Source organism: Labeo rohita, chromosome 1 (assembly GCF_022985175.1).
Source record: "Labeo rohita strain BAU-BD-2019 chromosome 1, IGBB_LRoh.1.0, whole genome shotgun sequence".
NCBI lineage: Eukaryota > Metazoa > Chordata > Actinopteri > Cypriniformes > Cyprinidae > Labeo > Labeo rohita.
The window spans coordinates 36,974,786-36,986,916 of NC_066869.1; the positions used below are offsets into that span (position 1 = coordinate 36,974,786).

At 34.3% G+C, this 12,131-nt stretch overlaps 1 protein-coding gene across 3 annotated transcripts in view; it reads left to right on the top strand.

The window, feature by feature from the left end:
- The first annotated feature begins 1,431 nt into the window (after positions 1–1,431).
- tbc1d1 (TBC1 (tre-2/USP6, BUB2, cdc16) domain family, member 1) overlaps positions 1,432–12,131 on the top strand; it is a 76,003-nt gene continuing 65,303 nt past the window's right edge. The window contains exons 1-4 of one of the 3 annotated variants that reach the window (XM_051111449.1): positions 1,432–1,543; positions 2,064–2,350; positions 4,691–4,995; positions 5,302–5,538. In XM_051111449.1, coding sequence (XP_050967406.1) covers positions 4,720–4,995; positions 5,302–5,538 — 513 coding nt within the window. In that variant the 5' untranslated portion in view covers positions 1,432–1,543; positions 2,064–2,350; positions 4,691–4,719. Of the gene's footprint in view, positions 1,544–2,063; positions 2,351–4,690; positions 4,996–5,301; positions 5,539–10,921; positions 11,077–12,131 lie in introns of those variants that run through there. The other 2 variants (XM_051111534.1, XM_051111611.1) reach the window with 2 other exon arrangements.

The following is a 12,131-nucleotide window of genomic DNA, read 5'->3' on the forward strand; positions in this document are numbered from 1 at the left end:
TCTTACTAGTAACAATTACAATTAGAGAGCTATTTAATGCAATTCTTACTAGTAACAATTGGATTAGAGAGCTCTAATTCGATTGTTATTAGTAATAATTGCATTTAAGAGCTCTCTAATTGTAATTCCTACTAGTAAGAATTGAATAGGGGAGCGTGGGGGTTAATTGTAACACGTGTTTTTAACATTTCCACACATACCTGTATAACCAAATTTATGGTATTTACTAGTTGCCATATCAACACTATATAAATGTGCCAAAATTCAAGAGCCTTTTGAAGATATCGCTGAATATTTATTTTACCATACTAAAAGTAAATGTCTGGCTGAAGTCAATTTTTCATTTCAGTTTTTATGAGAAACGATGTAATTTACACTATTTACTTTTATGGATTTTAATGAGAAACCACAAGAAACAGGTGAATAAAGACTGACAATCAATGTTTAATATTCAGAAATGTTTACTTAAAGAAATGTAAAGCATTTTGCCTCGTTTATGTGTCTTGTGTTCTATGAGAGCTGCGTGTGGAGGGAGGGGAGTGTTTTTTCTGAATGTCTGAATGTGTCTATATTTGCTCACATTGTTTTGAACTATACTGTATAGCTGTGTTTCGCTATCAGGGCCGTCCCAAACATGGTTCCAATGTGTTCATTGTCAAACTCCAAAATTACATTATATTTTTAATTCTTAAAAAACGCCATTATTTTATTTGAAAAAGTTAATGTTTTTATTTTATTGACAAAATATTTTAGTCTGTCTTGCATATTTTTTTTTCACTAGATCAGATAACATTTTAAGCTGTCATATGGTCATGTTACAACGTACACCTCACACATTACAATGTACCCCACCTACGGGGCTTGTTGTCACATTTCCCTTTCTTTCTTTTGAGGTAAATGAAAAAAACGTATACACTATAATTATGAAACAAAGCGACATATTTGCACTAGACAAGTGTGAAATTAATGTGAATAAAAAATTATACTTTGAACCCCACGTGGATTTACACAAACTGAGAAATTCAGAAGCGTTAGGTTGTGCCCTGTGCTCTACAATTCTTACTTAAGTTCTTACTAGTAAAAATGCAATTACAGAGCTTTCTAATACAGTTCTTACTAGTAAGAAATCCAGTTACAGCTCTGCAACTGCATTCTTATAGTAAAAAGATGTATTCATTGATGTAAAACAAATTCGCGATTACACCCATTTCCCCTTCCAAGTCCCATGTGGTCTCTAATTATAATTGTTACTAGTAAGAATTGAATTAGTAGAGAGCTTCCTAAATGGCATTGCTACTAGTAAGAATGTAATTGTAGAGCTCTCTAATTAATTTCCTACTAAAAATACAATTACGCTGAATAACGCTGGGACTGTTTTAAGCTAAAACGGCTTGCCATATCTCACACAGAGCACAGTGTAAACCAGAAGACAGCGGTTATGTCATAAATGAAGAGCAAGAGCTGCCCGTGTGCAAGCACACAAATATCAGACTGGACAGTGGAAGAGGCAGGTACGGCGCTGGATAAAGGCATATTATTTTAGGTAATACTTTGCTTTACAGTGTCCATACACATGTTGCATTTTCATACCATTAAATACACCAACAATTAAATATTACGTTTTTGAGTACTTTGGCGGTGTATTTACAGTACATAAACTGAACTGTAGCTAAAAGCACAACTAAATTTTACATTATTTCGCGGATTGTGAAACTAGATCATTTAAAGAAAGTTAATCAAAAGTGAAACTTCGGTTAACGTTTGCTCACCCTCATGTTGAAGCTTGGGGGTCATTCACTTTTTGTTGTTTGGGAAAATGTGAAAGTGAACTGTCAGCAAAGCCCCATGTCAGTCATCAATTCTTAAGTTTCCTTTCGAGTTCCTCAGAAGAAAGAAAGTCATACGGGAAGCGACGTGAGGATGAGTAATAATGACAGTTTTCTCCTTCTTCTATCTCTTAAAAGCTTTCAAAAACTATAAACGCTACTAAAGCTTTAAAATGCAATGTGTATCTCAACGCACAACGGACTGAAAAAGATTTGTTTCTGTTTATTTCCTGTTAGCGCTGCCAAGATCTGTTCTCTCCCCGTGATCTGCAGACCATCAGAAGTTCATTCAAACGTCAGATGAGAAGACTTCCTCAATTACACGCGCAGCGAGCAGCGCTCACACCGCTCCGCGCACTGAGGCGTTATTGCTAAATAAGCGAGAGATACTGTGATTAATCGACTATTTTGAAAAAAGGGCAGGCTTAAAATCAGTTCCCGATGGGACATTACAGTCTGTATTGTCAAAATCTTACGGAACCGTTATTCAAGCACTTCCTCAAGGCGGTGCATTGTGAGTGAAGGTAAGTAAAAGTTAGAACTTGTCTGTTATGCTAGTTCGTTGTTTGTATATAGAATACCTGTTAAAAAGTAACTTATCTAAAGCAAAATATGGCGCTGTAGCAAAACTATGACCTTGTCACATGTTCTTAAAATCTATATATTTGGTGTTTTTTGAGATATCTTGTGAGTATGAGTGAGTTGGTTTGCTTGTACTGTATGACTCCATGATCTGTTTTGTATTTTTGTTGTGACATGTTGACTTATAGCTGTTAGTGAAATTTTCTGTTGACCTCTCTCTAAATAGCAGTTGTGTCTCTTTAGACATGCTTGGCTATTTATACTCACTGTTGGCTTCAGTGTGTTTGTGCCAAATGAACCCCTCACAGATCAGTAGCTACAATATCTTCCAATGCTTCAAAGCCTTTGTTCAGATTTACGATGTGACCATAACATAATCATATGTTATGTAGCTTATTTTTATGCCTTTTGTTCCAAAGGGTGCATCCCTTGGCACTATCACTGGGAATATATATGTATATATATATATATGAAGAGTTCAGATGCAAAACACCCTAAAAGCCATTTCGGTCAAAAATGAGATAATGATACTGAGTGAATGCTCTCAACACATATTATACATCCATCAAATACTTTTACTTCAAACTCGCTAAAATCCCAGCCTCAGCCCAATTAGAATTACCAGTACTTAGGTAGAAACCTTTATCTGAGCTTGATAAAAATGCTTTTTTTTTTTTAAGAAAAATGTCATACAAACGCCAATACATACACATAATTCATTCAGATGTTACCAAATGAAGCGCACTTTTAGATTTTAGTCAGTTTGTTAGTTTTGTTATTGTCAACAAAAAATATATAAAATCATTCTTTGGCAAAAAATGAAGCTGAAAAAAAAAAAAAAAAAAAAAAAAAAAAAAAAAAAAATATATATATATATATATATATATATAAATATATACAGGTTTAAGTCTTTGGTTCTTTTAATTGTGATGATTTTGGCTCACATTTAACAAAATTCGAAATAGCGAAACCCTCAACAATCTCAACAAATTAGAATATGGTGACATGCCAATCAGCTAAATAACTCAAAACACCTGCAAAGGTTTCCTGAGCCTTCAAAATAGTCTCTCAGTTTGGTTCACTAGGCTACACAATCATGGGTAAGACTGCTGATCTGACAGTTGTCCAGAAGACAATCATTGACACCTTTCACAAGGAGGGTAAGCCACAAACATTCATTTCCAAAGAAGCTGGTTGTTCATAGAGTGCTGTATCCAAGCATATTAACAGAAAGTTGAGTGGAAGGAAAAAGTGTGGAAGAAAAAGATGTACAACCAACCGAGGGAACCGCAGCCTTGAGAGGCTTGTCAAACAAAATCGATTCAAGAATTTAGGTAAACTTCACAAGGAATGGACTGAGGCTGGGGTCAAGGCATCAAGAGCCACCACACACAGACATGTCACGAAATTTGGCTACAGTTGTCGTAATTCTCTTGTTAAGCCACTCCTGAACCACAGACAACGTCAGAGGCGTCTCACCTGGGCTAAAGAGAAGAAGAAATGGACGGTTGCCCAGTGGTCCAAAGTCCTCTTTTCAGATGAGAGCAAGTTTTGTATTTTATTTGGAAACCAAGGTCCTAGAGTCTGGAGGAAGGGTGGAGAAGCTCATAGCCCTAGTTGCTTGAAGTCCATTGTGTAGTTTCCACAGTCTGTGATGATTTGGGGTGCAATGTCATCTGCTGGTGTTATATATATATGTACATATATTATATAGCAATGTTAAAAAAAAGTTAGTAAAAATGACAGACTTTAATTTAAAAATTAAAATAAAACCTGAAAATATACAGGAAGGCAAATTCAAATAACATCTAAAATTCAAATAACATATAAATATAATACTAAAATAACAGTGGTATAGCATTTTTTCTGTATTAATCTGTGTTTAAAAAATATATTAAAATATTAATGTTTTTTGTATGTAGAAAATGTCATTTGGTGTCTCATCTAATGCAAATTTAAATAACAAAAAAGAGCCATAATAAATGTAAATTTGTACTTGACATACTTGACAACTTTTTGTTAGTTAAATAATAAGATAACTTTTTCTAGAGCTTGTAATTTATTATAGGAAAAAGGTATTCTTTGCCAGTGTCCTTCTGTAACATTTGCAGGGGCTTTCAGGCTAAGCTGTTTTAATCCCCTGCAAATGGCAAAGTTGATGAAGATGTGCTCAAAGGGTTTGTCATAGCCAATGAAGTGCATTTGGACCTTACTCAAACAGTGTGTTGTAAATGTATCTGAACCACCTGCTTCAGTAATGTTGGTGTTTTTTGTCTTTTAAGGTTATACCTAGTTCCTCATTTTTTGGAGCATGGAGGGAATTTGCTTTGAGGTCAAACCCAGGGATGACCCAATCAAAGCTGATCCTCCCTGTGCCCTTACACAAACATTTCCTGGATCAGAGGGTAAGAGGAAGAAAGAGGAAGTGGAAGAGGTGGTTCAGTACAGGCTAACTCTGGTTGGATCTTTGGCCATCCATCCACAGACCACCATGGCGATGCTCCCCTGGGTGGTGGCTGAGATACGGAGGCCCCGGCTGGGGGAGAAGAGCAAAAACCTTAAATTCAATGGTGCTTACTCTCCAGAGGTCAGTATATTTGATACTAATTAAATGTAATATTAAAATACGTTACCAACAAAAACAAAAATAACATGCAATGTAAAGCTTAATGTATTTATACAACATCTGAAAGCTTTCCACACTTTCCATTGATGTATGGTTTGTTAGGATAGGACAATATTTGGCCAAGATACAACTATTTAAAAAATCTGGAATAGAAGAGCTGGTGTTAAAATCAGGGTACAAAAAAGTAATATTTTTTAAATGCTATGATACTTATTGACAGTACTGATGTACTATATGTACAAACATTTTTTTCTCTGATGGTCCAAGGTTCGAGATCAGTCTGTGGTGCTGCAGATTTCAGCCAATTCAGTGTGCTGCATTCTGGACACGGCAGGCCCGGGGAAGCCATGGGACCCTTTGCAACATATGGTTCTGTTTGATCACAGGCCTCATCGAATCACCAAACTCATTCACAACAGCCAAGAGCCCAGCTATTTTGGCTGTCTGCTCAGAGAAGAGAAGAAAGCAGCCTGCTATGTATTCTGCTGCCAGGACCAGATGAAGGTAAGGGGATATTTTGGATTAGCAGCATTTGATTGACCAACATGAACTTAAAATGTATTGTTATAGTGACTTCGTATGTTTACATCTTGCAACTCCTTTTTCCACCCGGAATTTTTAGATAACCTGATCTGAAACTTTTTTTAGAGTTTTATTTCATGGAAGAAAGTAAGCTTTCATATCAAGCAGGTAGATCTGAGATTGTTGTTTTTATGGCTGTTAGAGAACTGTTAGAGGTTTACCATAGGTGTTATCTTCTCTCATATGACTTTGATGTGAATCTCTTTTGATGAGGGAAAGCTCAGATGTTTAAATGTCAGCCCTCCCTCCTTATGGGTGTGTGCATCTGTGCATGAGTTTTGTGCAAATAAGACACAGTACCATAACAGCCCAATGACAATCAGAGTCATAAAGTCATTTTACAAGTGTGGTGTCCATGCAAAACATTCTGACACAATGCTAAAGTTTTGAAGGTGGATGCCAGACTGTTGCTAGGTGGTTTCTTATTATTGAGCCACCTATTCTCAAGGTATAGTCCACCCAAGAATTACCAAAAAATGCCGTCATCATTTACTCACCCTCATGGTTTTAAAACCTGTATGATTTTATTTCTTTTGTGGAACACAATAGAATTGAACATAGAATTGAAATCTACATAGAATTTACTCACCCCCTTGTCATCCAAGATGTTCATGTCTTTCCTTCTTCAGTTGTACAGAAATTATGTTTTTTGAGGAAAAGAATTTAGGAAAAGAATTTGCCCACAAGTTTGAACTTCCAAAATGTAGTTTAAATGCAGCTTCAAAGGGCTCTAAACAATCCCAGCCAAGGAAGAAGTGTCTTATCTAGCAAAAAGATCGGTTAATTTCTAAAGAAATTTACAATTTATATACTTTCTAACCTCAAACGTCAAGTTAAGGTTATAAAAAGCAGTTTATGTGTATGTAGAGTATGTGGGTTTATGAGATAAAACGCTGCTTTTGACCTTTGTGTCCAGATTCACATGACTTGTTCCATTAAGTTATATGTAATAAATCTAAAACCCAGTTCAGATCTAAATACTATTTTGTGAAATAAGGAACAAAATAATGTCTTTATTGTAGCAGTAAACCATTGTGGTTTATTACAGTGAACTGAATGTTCATGAATATTGACTCGTAGTGATGGAGAGGCTCACATACGAATTGTGAAGCTTCCTTCATCAACCTGCATTTAGGCAGGATGTAGATCTAAGTTGTCATAGTAACCATTTCCTGTGTCAGTGAGCCAGCCACAATGTGGCTACGGACTCCCGGTGACTGTTTATTGTCATGGTAAACAGGCAGAGAGATAGAAAGAGAGGTAGACAGGTGTTTTGGTCACAGTCTTTTGACCACCTGTTACTCATATGTTCACACTTTCCAAAAAGAGTGTCTGAGATGTCAGAGATCACAGTGGTGTTCCCTCAGCTTCACACACGTTCTTTTTTTAAACTGAAAAACAACAGTCCGATGACCTCTTTATCTAACTATAAATGATCAGCTTTCATGTTAGCTTTTCATCTGCCAATTTAACCATAATACTAACAAAGACGTGAGACAGAGTCCTCACAGCTGTGCTTCAGCCTTCGGCTCAACAGCTTAGCATATACCAAATACCTCTGTATCCTTTCATGTTGTTCAGAATGTCTCTGTAATATTAGAATGACAGCTGTGGAAATAACAAGTCATATTTAAAGGGATAGTTCACCCAAAAATTAATATTCTGTCATTAATTACTCACCCTCTTGTCGTTCCAAATGCTTAAGACCTTTGTTCATCTTCGAAACACAAATTAAGATATTTACCCAAGAGCTTTTTGACCTTGCGTAGACCACAATGCAACTGACATGTTCAAGGGCCTGAAAGGTAGTAAGGACATTGTTAAAATAGTTCCTGTGACATCAGTAGTTCAACCGTAATTTTATGAAGCTACGAGAATATGTTTTGTGCCCAAAGAAAACAAAAATAACGACTGTATTCAGCAGTTTCTTCTTTTCTGTGTCAGTCCTAAATCGCTGCAGAAGTACCGACACAGTCTTTGCAAAGTGAACATGCAAAGAAGATCAAACACCTTTAACAAAAAAAGGTAAAACAGCGATATAGGATGATTTTGAAGTTGAGGGAGAACATGAGATGGGAGAGTCAAAACTGTCTAACATTTTCGTCTAATTTTTATGCGTTGATGAAAATATCTATAGATTTTCGTCACTGTTTTTGTCATTTAAAATGAGTTTTTGCTTAGTTATTGTCTCGTTTTTGTCTGTGAAAAAATAGCTGTAGCTTCCTAACATAATGGTTGAAACACTGCGGTCACATGAACTATTTTAAAGATGTCATTACTACCTTTTTGGGCCTTGAACGTGGTAGTTGTATTGCTGTCTATGCTATGGTCTGAAAGCTCAGATTTCATCAAAAATATCTTAATTTGTCCTGTGGGTTTGAAACGACATGAGGGTGATTAATTAATGACAGAATTTTCATTTTTGGGTGAACTATCTCTTTAATGATCGGAGAGGTCCGGCATACATCACCGGAGAGAAATCTATTATTTTACCACATAATTGGGTCATAACATTTTGATAAAAAATTATGAAGTCAAAAAATGTTTAAAGAATAAATGGATGAATCAATCACAATAATATCAACAACATATATTTAGAAAATAGACAGGGCCCCAAAAAATGAGTTAGTAATGTAGTAATGCACTTACAATAGAAAAATCTGATAAAATACTTCTTTTATATATACTTACTTACTTACTTACTTTCAAAAAGTTACTTGATCTGTAAAGTTGACTCAGTCTTTTTTTTTTAGGGGGTGAATGATCTTGTGGTTAAGGCGTCAATTTGATTTTTCTTGCCTCATGCAGAAGCAAGGGCGTATGTTTGATTTTGACTTTGGTTTTTGCAATTAAGATAGACGTTTGACCGCAATTTCATGTCATCTAAAGCCTTATTATGAGTTTTTTTTTTAATGTCATTTTGTTCAATTGACAATACTGATGTGAATTACTGGTGAATTATATAGTGTAATATATTTCTGGGGGTGAGTGAGGGGCTTTTTAATGACAATGTACATCACATTATTTTAATATTAAAATAAACTGGACCAATGATAATACTAAAAGAAAATGTGCCGCGGACCCTACTGTTATAGTAACAAACACAACTTTTAAACACGCCTGAGTGACAGATAAACTGCACTCTTATTTTTAATCTTTAATCTTTAATTTTATTGAGATTTCAGTTTGCTTTGTACATTCAGTTTAACAACATTATGCATTCTTACATGTTCTTACACCGTTTATGGATTAAATGCATGAAAGAGTGCAGTTTTCTAGTGTATTTAACTTCTCGGTCAATAGTATGATCAATTTTAGAAGAGGTCAAAATTATAACAACAGTGGTTACATATAAATATATTTTAATTGTTTGATCAAAATTATTGCTAGGAACAATTCAGTATTCATTGGATATTAGTAAGGTGTCCCTAGCAGCACTGCTACTAAATTCTCTGCCCTTGTGCAGAATTTACTGGGTTTACTGACTTTACATATCAGGAGGTGAAAAATTTGATATACTTTTACACAGACATAGTACATATATAAAAACATGTATAATGTTTAAGTCTTGTGGCTGTATTTTAACTTTTATTTAATTATTTCAGTTAAAACAAGAATAATTTATTTATTTTTGTACATCCTTGATGGCTCATGTATCATGTTTATAATAATTTAAGTATGCATAAGGAGAGAGATGTGTTTGCTGTTTCTAGTAAGGGAAAAAGATTAGATAGATATCTGTTACAGTGTCAAGGGACTGGATCAATTTAAGTAGGACAGAAAGATAGTGGGACACAATGTAGAGTAAATATGCCACAAAATCCTGCCATATGACAGTACAGTTGTAAAATAAACAAACAAAATAAATGTTATAAATAACACTGAATAGATTAAATTTAGATTGGAATTTTTAATAGTCACTTTTGTTACACTTGTGGGGTCCAAATTTGGAAATAAAGTTATGATTATAGTACATTTGAGTACATTTTGTGTTGAAAATAATGCACAGAGTGCTATTTGAATCATTCTGAAATGATGCTGGAATACACTACCGTTCAAAAGTTTGGGGTCAGTACATTTTTATTGTTTCTTTTTTTTTTTTTTTTATGAAATTAATACTTTTATTCACCAAGGATGTATTAAGTTAATAATTAAAAGTTTATTAAAAGTTAATAATAAATAATTTACATTGTTATAAAATATTTATATTTTGAATAAACACTGTACTTTTTAAACTTGTTATTCATGAAAGAATCCTGAAAAAAAAAAATCACAGGTTCCAAAAAATATTTGGCAGCACAACTGTTGATATTATCCAACATTGATCATTCTAATAATAAATCCGCATATTAGAATGATTTCTGAAGGATCATGTGACACTTAAGACTGGAGTAACAGCTGATAAAAATTCAGCTTTTCATCACAGGAATAAATTCTATTTTAAAGTATGTTAAAATAAAAAACATTATTTTATATTGTAAAAACATTTTGCAATATTACTGTTTTTTTTTTCTATATTTTTAATCAAATAAATGCAGCCTTGATGAGCATAAGAGACTTCTTTAAAGACTATAACAAGTCTTACTGACCCCAAACTTTTGAACGGTAGTGTATATAATTGTGGTCTTGTCATTAAAGCAAATTACATAAATACAATGATGTTCTAAAATTTATATTTAATCATTAGAAATATTTTGAATTGTTAGGCTTATTATGTAATGTAATGAAAAAAATATATCATATATATGAGAAAATCCTATATGTTTACATTGCTATAATTTATATATTATATAGATTTTTTTATAATCTCTATAATATATTTAAATTTGTAAAGAAAATATTTGATTAAATAGAAAAATGCAAACATACAGTCTGCTGGTTCAGTGTTATAATTTATAATTTGTAATGAAAAACAGTTTATAAAACATAAAAAATTGCTTTGTCAATGTATACAGTATAGTTTTGTATACAATCTTATCTGCCACCAGGTGGGGTACAAATCCTGAACTTGGAAAAATCTTTAAGGCATGGAGAGTGAATAATTATTTCAGTCAATAAATCATTAATATTATTACTTAGAAATTACAACCTAGTCTAAACTTAACTTATTTACGTTTTATTTATATTGCAACTAGATTACTGCAACTCCTTTCACACAGGTCCTAAAAGAAACACATTTTTTAATCTTGCAATTTAACATTTTTCAGCAAACACAAGATTGTCAACAGAAAGGCCGGAAAAAGTCTTAGTATGTGATATGATCTGAGACTCCAGTGTTATTTTCTCCCATCATGTGAATGTTACCGTCACATCCCACTGATTGCCTTTCAAACGGCTCCACACACTACAAACTCCCAGTAGTTTCACTTTCTCCATGAGATCTGGATGGCCGAAGCGATGAAAGCGCGCTTTCACATCTTTCATTTACTCCGGAGGGATGTGAAAAGCGAGCAGGAGACCGTGAGTACCTTTAGAAAGTTTGTTGGGAATTTGTTTAGTTGAAAAGTGTACTGTTATGTGTGTTAGCATGGTTAGCTAATCGGTTAGCCACTAATGAGAGTTCAGGGAACACTAGACCACTGAAAAATAATTAATTCCGTTGTTCTTTCAGTAAAGTTTTTCGTTTACCCTATCAGGAAGAGCGAATAACAAGAGGTTTATATAAAGCCTTAAAGTGTATGTAGGTAAATTAACTTTCTTTGTAAAGTTGTCTTAGTATTTCTAGTTTCAAAACTTACCGAGCTGCCTGTCTAGACTGCATTTCTGGGCATCGATTCGAATGTTCATAACGCGCCGAAGGGCATCACAATGCTGTCTAGGTAGGAAGCGTACTATGTTTTGAGACAGAACCAGTCAGTTCGAATATTATGGTTACAGTCAAAAAGTGATATTGTACGATTAAAATAGGCTAAATACTGGTCTTCATTAATCTATGTAAATAAAGACAGCAGATGACGTTTTTTGATTATTCAGTCAACTGTAACACTAGCTGTTATGCGGTCATTTATCTGTTTGTAGACATATTTTTGGAGTTGAAATTGTTTAAAGCAGTGCTTTATTTGTAGTAAATTTAACATAATGTATTGAAAATGTTGAGAGAGCAAAAGGGTGGTGCAGTTTGTTTAGTTCAGTAAGTGTGCTCATTCAAATAGCACTCTGTTCATAGACTAATAACACTTAAGGCATTGTGGAGTAAGACTGATGGTGTGTCAGATGTGCTGTGAGAGGAAGAAACGTCAAGAACAAGATGGGGAAGTGTGCATGAGCAATGTCAATCATTTACATGGACTATAAAAAGCTGGTTTTGCTCATGAATGAAAGAAGGCAATGAAAATAATTGGTCATTTTCTCCCAGCTTGTTTCATATTGTGTTGTGTGTTCACTTTTGTAGTGGTCGTCTGATTGCCCAGCTTCTGTGGCATTATGTTGTGGTCACTGTAGTTCAGTTCGTTCCATCAGGTTTTCCTATAGTGTTTTCATGCTGCCTCAGGTTCTTTAGTAGTAAATGGAACCAC